This window comes from Bactrocera oleae, chromosome 5 (genome assembly GCF_042242935.1).
Source record: "Bactrocera oleae isolate idBacOlea1 chromosome 5, idBacOlea1, whole genome shotgun sequence".
Taxonomy (NCBI): domain Eukaryota; kingdom Metazoa; phylum Arthropoda; class Insecta; order Diptera; family Tephritidae; genus Bactrocera; species Bactrocera oleae.
This window is the reverse complement of record NC_091539.1, coordinates 74,074,069-74,087,307: the sequence shown is the minus strand read 5'-3', so window position 1 is coordinate 74,087,307 and position 13,239 is coordinate 74,074,069. Positions and strand designations below refer to the sequence as shown.

The window sequence follows — 13,239 nt, the reverse complement described above, 5'->3', positions numbered from 1 at the left end:
AAAGTATGCCATGCGTTATGCTTGACAGATAGTTAAGCGCTCGACCACATGTTTATACGAACACAGCCTACATAAAACCACGCATTTGAACCCCTCGGCGTCACCTGTCGTCTCGTCCAATCCAGTCGAGTAATTGTGACCGTAGAATTAACCCAGTTGTTCGTAGTTGTTCGTCTTCGTATATAGAGCCACTTTGATAAATTGTGAGAGGCTTTTCAATATTCCTCGGCAATCTTATCGAAGAGTGTGCTAGGAGCATCGGGCACATATGTGGCGCTATGCCATGGCTTGAGTGCCTTACTGTTATGTTCGGCATTGGCGTTTGTGTTAGCACCAGCCGCCGAAAGTGATGGAGCTGCGCACAAAATGGCTGGGTCGGTTGCGTAAATTTGGATCCTTTTATTTCAATACATAGACATGAGTGATGAATATTCATAAAGTGCGGAAAGTTGTGGGAATGTCACAATAAATTATTTGGCTTCACCCTGTCCAACCTCACCGTTGCGAAGCCATCCTTGCAGCGGTGAATGTTCAACAATCTTTTTTTGCTGTATTGGTGGCTAAACAGATGCCCTATTTTGAGAATGCGCATCGATATCCTTATGAATATGAATTTCATGACTGCTGGCTTAGTTCTCCACATATTCATTCCTATGAGACAAATAGAGTTGTGGTACAGAGATTGCAATGTTTTCCTTTTTTAAGTATCACTTTCAGCTGAGCGCTTTTTCGTCCTTCTCATTAAAAATAAGAAATAATTAGATGTTATATCAGAGCGGAGGGCATTCCTTGTGAGCAATGAATCGTAGAATTTGCTGTCGGCACGACAGGCGTTTGCTTAACAAAAATATGCTCAACGAATGCTTCGTAATAACAAATGTAGCTGTTCACTTTGCTCACAGCTCCTTTTTTGTTAATTGTATACATATGTATATAGGTATTGTACATTTATATGTAAGTAGGTTTTTGCTAAACATATTGCCTCCAAAACAATTTCGTCACGAATGACCTTGGAGGCATAAATGACTGTCAAATTCTCAATAAATATGTGGCAATAATTAGCTCCGGCAGCGCGTAGGTATAAAGTCACGTGAAAGTCTTGACAAATTTCTGAAATATTAGGAAATAAGTTTAAAACAATTGACATAAGTATAACGTTTAACAGATTATGTTCTTGTTATAAGTTTGGTATATATAAAGTCTAGTAAAAGAAATCCATTATTTTGGCCTTAAATAGTAATATGGTGAAATATGCAAATATGCAAAAGTATTCGCCATAGACATAAACATACATAATAATAACCCAACGATTACCCTCCTCCCGCCCAACCGACGCGAGGGGCGCAATCCGCATACGTGCAGAATTAGCCGAGTCAGAAAAGGCAAGAGAGTTTTTTAAGTGTTGAGATCTAAAACTGCTCAGCTACAGAAACAAAAATTTCAACAGCTAAGATCTAAAGTTACAATATAATAAATTGTTACATTTTCATTTATTAAGAGAAAACAATAAAGTCTTTTTAATTTTGAAAAGTGAGTCAGATAAGTCAAATGTGCTGGAATGAGAATTAAAATCATGACATATACGGCGGAATAGCTCGTTTAGTTCAAAATTTGATCTACAGGATTTTAGCAGTAAAGGTCTAAACTGCCTCGAAAGGCGAACCGGGATATTAAATTTAATTTCAGACAGGAGAAAAGAACTGCAAACAGTTCCATTCAAAAGTTTCACTAGGAATGTTATGCCAAGCATTTCCCTACGACTAGAAAGTGTAGGTAGATTAATAAGTTTTAAACGACTAGTGTATGGAGGTAGACTTACCCTAGCATCCCATTGGAAATGCGCTAAGGCGAAAAGTAAAAATTGTTTTTGAACCGACTCTAACTTGTCAGAATGGATTTGGTAGCTAGGGTTCCATACCACAGTCTAACCAAAGTTGTATAAAGTGTTTTAGTAATATACGGATCTCTAAATTCTTTAGACAAACGTTTAACAAAACTGAGGACAGCTTTTGCTTTCAAGACCATGGTATCAATATGAAGACTGAAATTAAGCTTAGGGTCCATATTAACTCCCAAATCAACATAGTTTAATACTTGCTCTAGAATATGGTGTTTTATTACATAAGAAGAGGGGTGCACAGATCTACGGGAAAAGCACATCGTCTTACATTTATTGAGATTCAATGGCAAATCATTTCTATCACACCATGCAACCAAATTGTTTAAGTCTGTTTGCAACAGACACCTTTCCTCAGTTAAAGTGTATGATTTAAAAAGCTTTACATCGTCAGCGTATAATAAAATCTTGAGAGATATCGTTAATAAACAACAAGAACAGAATCGGGCCAAGATGACTACCTTGCGGAACACCAGAAGAAACATTAATTGTATCTGAAGGTGTATCCTCAAATATCACTCGTTGTGTTCTATTATAAAGATAGGAAGATACCCATTGAAGAAATCTTGGCTGAAAGCTCAGCATATCAAGTTTATGTATGAGAATCGAGATATTTACTTTATCGAAAGCTTTGCTAAAGTCTGTGTATATAACATCCGTATGCTTATGTTCCCTAAAACCCAATGATACATGGTTTACAAATTCAAGTAAGTTTGTTATAGTCGAGTTCCCTTTACGAAATCCATGCTGAGATGAGGAAATTAACGGAGAAATCGAAAAGGTTATATGGTCAGTGATGATAGCTTCAAAAAGTTTAGGTGTAACTTATAGTTTTGCGATACCTCTATAGTTTTCAATGTTGGATCTAAATCTACTTTTATGGAAAGGGATTATAAATGACTGTTTCCATATTGAAGGAAATATACCGTGTTTAAGAGAGGAATTAAATATCCTTGTCGAAGGCAAGTAAATATATTTGGCACTATTTTTAGGAAGCATGAGGGTATCATGTCTGGGCCATAACTAAAAGATGGTTTTAACTTATTTAAATTAAAAAGGACGTCTTCTTCAGAAATAATTGGAGCGTTAATTAAAGTATTTGAACACAGCACTTGTTGATAAGAAAAAGTTTTGGAAGAATTATTGCAGTAGTTTGACTTGAAAAATTCTGCAAACATATTGGATATAATATCATTGTCACTTGAAATGATAGATTTGTATTTCATTGCGGACGGAAATTTGGAAATCCTGCGTTTGGAGTTGACGAAATCATAAAACGATTTTGGATTACTTACAATATTTTTTTTTTTTACTTTATTTAAGTAATTATTATAAAATTTTTTGTTTAGGTCAAAATATTGTCGACGCAATAGAGAATATTTAGAATAGTCGACAAGTGAACCGGTTTTTTTAAAATGTTTAAAGGCTCGAGTTTTTCTGTTTTTCAATTTATATAACTCTTTCGAAATCCACGGACTTATACTTTTGCTTTTATTAACAATTACTATTGGAACATACTTTTCAAATAATTTCATAATAATGTTGTTAAAATGAGAGACACTCAATTCAATGTCACCATTATAATTAGGCCATGTTATTGTAGAAAGTTCTGTATTTAATTTTTATACTCTCGCAACCTGTTGCTACAGAGTATAATAGTTTTGTTCACCTAACGGTTGTTTGTATCACCTAAAACTAATCGAGTTAGATATAGGGTTATATATATATAAATGATCAGGATGAAGAGACGAGTTGAAATCCGGGTGACTGTCTGTCCGTCCGTCCGTCTGTCCGTCCGTCTGTCCGTCTGTCCGTCCGTCCGTGCAAGCTCTAACTTGAGTAAAAATTGAGATATCTTTATGAAACTTGGTAGACATGTTTCATGGTACCGTGAGACGGTTGGTATTGCAGATGGGCGTAATCGGACCACTGCCACGCCCACAAAACGCCATTAATCAAAAACAAATAACTTGCCATAACTAAGCTCCGCAATAAGATACAAGACTGTTATTTGGTACACAGGATCACATTAGGGAGGGGCATCTGCAGTTAAAATTTTTTTTTAAAAAGTGGGCGTGGTCCCGCCTCTAATAGGTTTAATGTGCATATCTCCTAAACCGCTAATGCTATAATAACAAAATTCACTGGAAGCAAATGTTTTTAGCAATTCTATTGACGGTGTGAAAATAGTTGAAATCGGGTGGCAACTCCGCCCACTCCCCATATAACGGTACTGTTAAAAACTACTAAAAGCCCGATAAATCAAGCACTAAACACGCCAGAGACATTAACTTTTATCTCTGAGATGGTATAAATTGGCTTTATAGGAACCGCGTTAAAAATTAGTCAGTGGGCGTGGCACAGCCCACTTTTAGGTGAAAACCCATATCTTGAGATCTGCTCAACCGATTTCAACCAAGTTCGGTGCATAACGTTCTTTTCATGTTTCTATGTCATAGTGCGAAAATGTCAAATCAGGTAACAATGATTATATCGGGGTAAAACTTTGTGCGAATAATGCAATTAAAGTATGCCACCTTGCGGCCAAAAATTGTCTAAATCGAACCAAAACTGTTCAAACCCCTAAGTACAAAATATGTGGACCCCAGTGCCTATAGTTGACCTTCTACCGAAAATATCAGTCAATCCACAAAGAAATCTCAAACGAGTATACCATTTGACTTTGCGAGAGTATAAAATGTTCGGTTACATCCGAACTTAGCCCTTCCTTACTTGTTTTAAATTAGCTTTTGCAAAGTTAAACCGAGTACAGAAACACGAAGTTTGATGATTATTATCCCGTGCAATGCTTGAGATTTCGACAAATATTTCCAAAGCAGGATGATATGAGTCCTCTTACATATAATAATCAGTGAATGCCAGGTACAAACTATAAGGTGGATGCATAAAAATATATGAACCAAGTTCACGACTAGCCGTTTCAGAAATAGATCGATTTTCTTGCGGTTCACTGATGGAAATTCGGTCCATAAGGTTTTTCTGCGTTAACTCATGTAGCACCCATACATCGAACTCCTTTTCATAACGCTTTTACTAGCTTCACAAGTCCAGTCTGTTTGACTGTGCAAGCTCTAACTTGAGAAAAACTTGAGATATCATGATGAAGCTTGCTACATATGTTCCTTGGCACCCAAGAAAGGTCGGTATTGCAGATGGGCGTAATCAGACCAGTGCCACGCCCACACAACGCCAATAAAAGATTGACCGAAAAATACTTGTATTATTGTAAGAAAAGCGTTGTTTCATTTGTTAGTCCTAGTTACAAGACTAGTGAGTTTGAGATAGTCCACCTTGTGACACTGTTGGAGTGTGTGCAGGATTGCTCTCGTCCACTGTAATTTCGGTAACGTGTGGGGATTTTTTGTTATGAAAATTGTTGACAAATTTTCAATTTTGCCTTCGAATCTCTCCAACAATAACTAGCAAAGCTGGCCAAGCCAGCAAGAAGGAGTTCAACTGCTCCCATCGCCATCACTCACATCGCAAGCAGCGCTGCAGCGGACGATGGCTGGCGAGCGACGCACTTTGAATTCAGAATTTGTGAATTTTCACGCGTTCGAGCGCGATCACTTAAGCTGGCAACACTCGCCGTTGTTTTTGATTTTATTGCTGAGAATTATTTTATTTATTTTATTTTTGTCATTTTTTACGGCAGACATGCCTACTTTTTATGCACGCGAGAAGTGGGATATACACATGCATGCACATGTGAAAATTGAGTTTGCCTACAGTTTGTTGAAAATGCCCACTTTCGGCGTTGTCGCCAATGCGGTAGAACAAACAGTTTGGGGCAAGTGGCATTTGTAGTGCCGACAATAACAATAAATGAAAAATGGAATACTTTTAGTTATGTGAGTACAGAAATTCTAAAGCGTTCAAAGTTTCTATCAAAACTTGTGTGACATAATCCAATTTGCCGTATGCCTCTGCGGATAAGGGTCGGCATCGCCCCATTGAATTGCTGCTGCTCTGGTACAATTTTGCCATCGAATTTGACAAGCAGTGAATTTTATTTGCAAAGTTGTTTAAGATTCAAAAATTGTTAAATTTGATAAAAAATTCCGGGGATCCAAAGCATACGGCGAGGTTGAACTTTAAACTCCAGTCACATTTTTATTTAATGGTGTTAGGTGTGGTGTGTCATTATCTTCTCCTAATCTCACGAACTGTCTTTATATCTATGGAATTTTTGGGAGAATAGTATTGGCATCAATAGAAATATATGTGTAACGAATTAAAGTCACCAAATTTACACCTTAACTTGTTTAGAAGCAACCAATATTTAGTTTTTAACCTAACGCAGTTTGTTTGAAGGACTGAGTTGTACCAGTACGAAAAGCTATATCTACCTATAGTATATACTTTTTTAAGAGCTCTGGAAATTTAAAGAAAACATGGGAATGCTTTCTCAAATATTAAACTAAGAGTTTTGCCTATTGAATTCAGTTGGCAGAATATATTGGTTAATATGGAAGATAATTGTGAAATGAAATATGAAAGTGAATATGAATTTGAAAAATCGGTCCATATGTTGTCCTAACGCCATATATGATGCAATTTGTCTTGTAAATCTATCAATTTTTCATGGATATAGAACCCTACATCTGTTTTTATTCTTGGAATAACTGTTAAAAGTTTAAATAAAATAGCCTGTGCGTTGTTGTAGATTGGGAGTGTGTAATGACTCACTCTGCCATGATGACTTTGTGTCAATGCAAGCAACAGTTAAGACGAAAAACCCAATGCTACTGAACTAATCGAGCAAACTCTAAAAGTGCGTCTTAAGAAAAGGAACCATTATATAAGTATACCATTAGTAGTGTTTTTAGGTAACTTTTTATAAAGGAAAATCTAATATCGACGAAAAAAACTGTGAGCAGCAGATTGCACTCAATCTCGAAAAACAAAGCAAAATGGGTGAAATAGGAAAAGCAGAATAAGTCAGTTAAAAAGCCCTGAAGATTAGCTTACAAGACACAACACTAGTATGTATACTTGGATTGATAAGACGATTGGTAGATTCCCATGATCATTTCAATGATATTCAAATATTTGGCATAAACACTGAAATTTGTATTCTCGTACCGTGACCGTTGTAAAATGCCAATTTAAATTTATTTGACACGAGAAGTTGACGTTGACAGAGTAAAGCGTACATACCTATGTCTTACTCTCTTATTGTGCAATACAAATCGCTTGTCGGGGCATTTCATTTGCGCTAAAATCGTGAAAAGTTATTTTCCTGCTTTCATTAAACTGCTTTACGTTATTTTAAATCATTACCACGATGGAATCAATCTGCGAATTATCATGAATTGACATTGGTTTAGTTAATCTGCGATGCTTAACGTCACTGCATGGTTGCGTACTGCGTCTTAGTCAAACCGGTTAACAAGCTAACTTTGTGTCACGATCCATAACCAGAAGGGTACTGAAAGTTTGTCGTTGGTCGCTGTCTAGATTTACAGTTCAACAGCTGCTAAAGTGGATGCGCTTTTTTTTCGGCACTGCAAGCACCGTCAAATAAAATTGCTATTTTGCTCTTCCTCGTGAGCGCACTAACACCTAACACCGCCTCCACTTCTAAGATCCAGCAGTCCAGCTACAGAGCAAACATATCTTAACGCAATGTTATTTCCTCAGTTTCCGCGTATCATCAGCGCATCAAATTGGAAGCCGCCATCTCTTTTCGGCGCGTAATTGGTGCCTAGTGGCTGCGGCATCGACAAGTCGAAAGAGGAATAGAACTGAAAATTAGACTTACGATTCCAAAAAAAAAAAAAGAAAATAGCAACCGAAATGGCACAATAGTTGAGTGTGAATGGCAGAAATCTCGACAAAAACGGAAAATGTGGGATGAGCTCTTAGAATCTGCCAGTGCTGCAAATAAAGTGCCATTTATTTTCCAAATTATTCGAATTCACGGCTCGGTGATGATGCTGCGGCTTTGCCAAGGACTGAATTCAATTGACATAGCGAAAGTGCATTCAAGTAAGTTCTTTGCTATGCCGCCAAAGCCTGTCAATTGCAATCAAGTCTAGGCCTTCAACGCCAAATCGCAATTTCACCGATGTTTACCGATTATTGGTGCGTAGAAGAATTCTTCAAATATACAAACATAAAAAACGAATTAAGACAATTGAGAAAAATCGATTTTCACTATCCAATGGTTTCTCTATTTTTTATTTATGATTATTTGCTTCAGTTCGTCTTCAGTCCCTGATGTTGGTAAATGTGGTTTTGGTCGGTATGGACTTACTTAAGTCAGTTGCTTGGACTTAAGCTCAGTAATTGCTTATTAATTGCGATTCTTGAGATGAGCTTATTTGTTATTTTAAAATAAATGTTGGTTTGAAATAAATCTTGTACGATTTATCTTCGTGGGTCCAGTTTCTAATACAGTCAATACCACTGAGGTATGTAAGAACGGCTAGACTTTCTGATAGATGGAAATATATGTAATTAAACACTTATGGTGGCGCCAATGATGTTTCTACAATTAATAAAATTTAGCTCATCGTGGTAACCTGCAAACAGGGAACCCTGGGTAGGGCTTTGTTGATAAGCAGAAGTGTCGAAGCGTGTTAAAATTGATCAACAATATTTCTTGCATATTTTGACTTACTTTCGCAAAAACGTGTTTTATTGATCCTGTTGCTGAAACCTGTTCTGTAGAAAGGCTTTATGTATACTTGCTTGTTGTAGACACTAAGCGTGTATGATTGCTCAAGCATCAATCATTCAGCTTACACGAAATGTCATCAATCAACAGTGAGCCTCTGGTGCCGCGTATGTCGCATAACGTAAAACCACTACCAGCATTATGCGCGGTGGCACGTTTTGCGTCTTCGCCTATATCATCACCACATATAATTCCTTTTTGTTTTGTTTTATAGGCGGAGGAGGGATGAAATGTGTTTGGGTGTGATATTAAGATTTAATCGCGTTTGGTATCGCCCTCTTTGCCTTCCGTTATAACTAGATGCGCTGACATTGTCGTTCGGTTATTATCTTCAGATTTCATCTGCGATCGCAATAATTTTTCACGATATGTGGAATTGGGTGCCGGGGTAGTATTGCTGAATCGCGTGATAGACGACGAACGAGCATATTGACGGATGGATGGAACGGTGTCACAAACGCATTTTTGTAAATGTATGCATGTATAGTTATGTACGCACACACTTATTATAAAATGTCTCCATAAGGAATGTGCCTACAACACCCGTATCCAATTAAAAAACAATAACCAAATTATATTATGGTGTGTTAAAGGATTACTTTATGACTTGATTAAGATACATCCCTCGTAAATTAAAGTTATCATTAAACCTTACTTTTTTGATAATAACGGCCTTTTTATGGGTTTTAGCACGTGGATGGACATACTGATCAAGTTCTCTCTATATTTTGAGCACTTTGATACACTATAGTTGTGTAACTCTATATCTCTATCTTTGGACTTGTGGTAGTAATTATCACTAAGTGAACCAAACTATATTAATGGGTGCACAACTACATCCGTATTAGTAGATGAAGATAACAGCCTGGGAATTTAAGGGTTGTGTTATTATCCTTGCTAGTATTTTAAAGGCAAAGAGCTTGTAAAGCTCGCTTTTGAAAAGCTTTGGAGAGACAAGCCATTTCCGCAACCTTTCTTCGAAATGCTTTTACCGCGATTTTCCAAGAGATGGCTTTTCTTCTGCAAGCCTAAATAATGGGAACAATATACGTGTACAATAATTGTAAAAATGGTGCCCTATTATTGGGCGTGTGCAACTGAAAATAACTGCCGTGGTATGGTTTTAATATTTTTATGTATATTAAGGTACGTGGATTTTCCGAAGACTGTTTTTTCTAGGAATCATAATTCTGAAAGCAAGTCCTATTTTCCGCCAAATATGAAAAAAGAAGAAATGGAAGCACCAGAGCTCAAAAATAAGATGATGTTCTCAGACCAGTGGAATACTGAAGAAATGATATCGAAAGGTTGGACAATTACTATTATTAACACTGCCTCGATAACAACTATGTTGAATTACAAAAACGATACCTTATCCGTTTTGAGCAGGTTTAAACCAATTAGGCACTGGTTGGATTCACATGAAAGAAGCTACAAGTTACCTGGGTCAAATATTATATAATAAGTGCATTTATGTTTAGAGTACCACGCTTGAACAATCCTTACTTTTACGTTAAATATTTTAGCGTGATTTGCTAACATTTCAGTAATGTTCGTTCAGTATCATGTCATCTTGTTACATTATCCATTGACAGCAGTACATAACAGTAATTAATTAGCTAACTACGAGCTCACCATTCAATGCTACAATGATGCTTGTAGATGCAAAGATAATTCAGGTATTCGGAAACTAAGCCGTTGTTATAAAAGTGTAGATTACATGTACACACACATAATGAAATTTCTATATAAGCAGTGGAAAAGTAGTCGGAAATTTATAGTCTAGTTAAAAATGCTACTCAACTTACTGGAGCATATATTTTACTTCGCATCACTCTCCGTATTTGTGGTCGTTGTTCAGGTTCATATATGATAAATCATCACTTCGCAGGGTTTCAATATGATATTCTTTGCAGGCAGTTAAATATGACTTCGTCGTAGAAAACGAGGACGTGTTTACGCCATGTGAAGACTTTCCAGATAAATACATAGATAAATTCTTCGACATTTCTGGTCTATCTTTTGAGCGGGAAGCCGACCTTATAAAAGTCACTGGAGATGTCAAGTTGATTCATGAATTCGAGAAAGCTATTCCTATCCAGGTAAATTTCAAGTTACAGTTCATAAGTTTTGTATTTCTAATGTGCCCTGCCATGGGATCGGATAGCTTGATGCGCAGATATATAAGAGGTCACGCGGAGAGTGGGTCGATACTATCTACAATATTCGCCGACCGGACTTTTGCCCGTCGCTGTACAGTAAAAACGAACTGTGGTTTATATTCACTCAAGTAGTACCGGAGGAAGACCGCACGTGTCCACCGCAGCCTGGTGTAAGTTTGTGTGGAGTTCCTATATAGGATATTGTCATTGACTCTTTATTAATTTAATTTTCCACAGCTCACAATATCGTTCGACTCGCTGTTCGGTTTGTCGTATGATATATATGATCGCAGTGCTGAGGGCGAGTATAAGTTAAAAGTAATGATAGGCCAAGGAAAAGACATTATGTGCTTTGAAATTGAGTCAAGTGTCTACAAAAGTGATTGAATGTCTTTAAGTTTAGATGTTCGTATATAAAATTTATTAAATAAATTTATGCTAATAGAGGTCTTTGGAAATTAATGTTTATTAGCAAAAGGTGCATTCCAAACACATCGGTCCTAATTCGCGCGCACTTTTAATTAAACTTCGGTCACTACTTCATCTCTTAGATTTGGCACATCACTTGTTTCGTCTTTCTCAAGCGATTTCGTTGCTAGTTCTTCTATTTTCGATAGTTGGCTGAACGCAGCCGCGTTTATTGTCGCTGGAGCTGTATGTGGTCGAATGCGTTTAGTTCGAAAAGGCGCGAAGGAACGGTACCATAACTGAGGACAGAAGACACTCATTTTAAGCCAATTCAAATCTTAAATTTTACTTATAATTTTTTTTTACTACCCACTCATATTTATGTATGAATTGCTTACCTTCCTGCGCGCCGTGTTTTTTAGATGATACTGAAATTGGCGATACCGACCTTGCTTGATTCGCCCTTCGGTTATCAATCGATTGAGTTGTTCCTGCCATATCTATCGAATGAACTGAATTACAGTTCCTTTTATTCAACATATTTTTCCCATTAATATTTACCTTCATATTCGCGTCCGCTCTAAGTCGTGCTTGCAATGAGTCCATATTGTCTATAATGTGTTTAACCAGCCATGCCACTCCGTCCCATATACTGTTTAATTCCATATTTTTACCTATGTAGCACACATGAGCGCTGCTGAGATAATATTTTGCAAGTGCCTCCAATTGAAAGGTGTTCTCAATATCATAAAGTTGTACTCCCTCATCGGCCAGATCAGCTTTTGTGGCTAGTAGTAAAAAGGGTTTCCCTCGTACGTGGGGATGCATTAAAGTACGTTGAAAACAGTCGAAGGAATTTCGCAACTCTTCGTATGTGGCCGACATATCAAAGCAATATATGATCCCCATAGTTGTTAAAAAATAGTGATGCCATATTTTTTGCATTTCCGTGCTTCCGCCCACCTCGGTGATGGACACTTGCCGCTCGGGAAACTCCATTCTAAAATATTGCACTCCATTTGTGGGCTCATAAATTTGGCGGTGTTGCCGGCTCAATACGTGACCAACTTCAGTCTTGCCGCTGGCCATTGGCCCAATTAACAAAAGCTTTATGTGCCTTTCAGGAAGTGTGCCGACGGTGTTTCTGAAAATTAATAAATTTCTAGTTAGAGGCCGGTTAAAATGGATTATAGCTTCACGAGTAACTTCGGGTACCTGTTTCTTTGGCAGCAATCGCAAAGCTTAAAAAATGAAGCGCCCATTAATGTGGGAAAATCCCTGAATATGCGTTTTTTTCTTTAAATCGAGTTGCACAAATGTCTTAAAGCATTCTCGTTCGTTGATTCATTGTTTTTCTGGGAACGCTGTTTATGTGCTGTTAAATAGGAAACAAAAATGTTTGTTGCTATGCGACGAGGTATTGTGGCCAAATTAAACACAGTGTTGTATGTGGAAACTAAGGTATTGTTCCCATCACTGGCAACGCTGGAAGTTTTTTCCTTATATCGCTATATCATAATATATCTGAGCTTCGATTTACCCTTAGTTGATCAGACGATGCCTTTGAGTTCCTTTTACCTTGCCATTTTCGTCTCCACTTCTCTTCGGGTGTTTGCATAGTTGAATAAACCATATATTGTTGTTGTGACCATGCGGTCATACACTTCAATTTGGTCATTCGATTGCCAATTTCCACATGTGTGTCTGTCCACTGTCTTGTTTATTGCCATAAAACAAGCCGATTTCACTAAGATTTGAGTAAAGTGTAAACGCTTGCTAAGCTTTGAAACCACTTGTTCAACCGCAAGTAGTTGCGACAAGCAATAACGATGGTGCACCGATGATAGCTGCAGTTGTGTTTGTATGAAGGCGTAAGTAAAAAGGTCGGGGGCCTTGCCTTCAGGGATGTTTCTAATATTATATTAATTTTATTAACTATCTTTTCACTTCCTACTTCAAAGTATTTGAAGAATAAGTAAAATACGACGTAGTGCTTTGTACTCTCATCTGTATTAAATTTGCTTTCTCGTGTATAAATCAGTTCATATGTACATAGACTTTCAGTCAAA

General features: G+C 37.2%; 2 protein-coding genes across 2 annotated transcripts; one reads left to right on the top strand and one right to left on the bottom strand.

Annotated features, from left to right (window-relative positions):
• Window positions 1-10,352: 10,352 nt before the first annotated feature.
• Window positions 10,353-11,220, top strand: LOC106614668 (uncharacterized). Its single transcript, XM_014230526.3, has 4 exons — window positions 10,353-10,461; window positions 10,517-10,702; window positions 10,768-10,932; window positions 11,000-11,220. The coding sequence occupies exons 1-4, from the start codon at window positions 10,393-10,395 to the stop codon at window positions 11,147-11,149; spliced, it is 570 nt and encodes a 189-aa protein (XP_014086001.1). The 5' UTR covers window positions 10,353-10,392; the 3' UTR covers window positions 11,150-11,220.
• Window positions 11,161-12,967, bottom strand: LOC106614620 (uncharacterized). Its single transcript, XM_014230440.3, has 4 exons — window positions 12,386-12,967; window positions 11,732-12,314; window positions 11,569-11,670; window positions 11,161-11,469 (listed from the first exon to the last, which is right to left on the bottom strand). Exons 1-4 carry the CDS (start codon window positions 12,430-12,432, stop codon window positions 11,284-11,286), a joined length of 918 nt encoding a protein of 305 aa, XP_014085915.2. The 5' UTR covers window positions 12,433-12,967; the 3' UTR covers window positions 11,161-11,283.
• Between the last annotated feature and the right edge of the window lie 272 nt (window positions 12,968-13,239).

Bases quoted from the DNA above. Each gene is read 5' to 3' on its own strand.
- LOC106614668 (XM_014230526.3), top strand. From the start codon at position 10,393: ATGCTACTCAACTTACTGGAGCATATATTTTACTTCGCATCACTCTCC. The intron at 10,703-10,767 runs GTAAATTTCAAG...GGGATCGGATAG, and splicing joins AGAAAGCTATTCCTATCCAG to CTTGATGCGCAGATATATAA. The intron at 10,933-10,999 runs GTAAGTTTGTGT...AATTTTCCACAG, and splicing joins CGTGTCCACCGCAGCCTGGT to CTCACAATATCGTTCGACTC.
- LOC106614620 (XM_014230440.3), bottom strand. From the start codon at position 12,432: ATGGGCGCTTCATTTTTTAAGCTTTGCGATTGCTGCCAAAGAAACAG. The intron at 12,315-12,385 runs GTACCCGAAGTT...ATTAATTTTCAG, and splicing joins GATTGCTGCCAAAGAAACAG to AAACACCGTCGGCACACTTC. The intron at 11,671-11,731 runs GTAAATATTAAT...TTCATTCGATAG, and splicing joins GAGCGGACGCGAATATGAAG to ATATGGCAGGAACAACTCAA.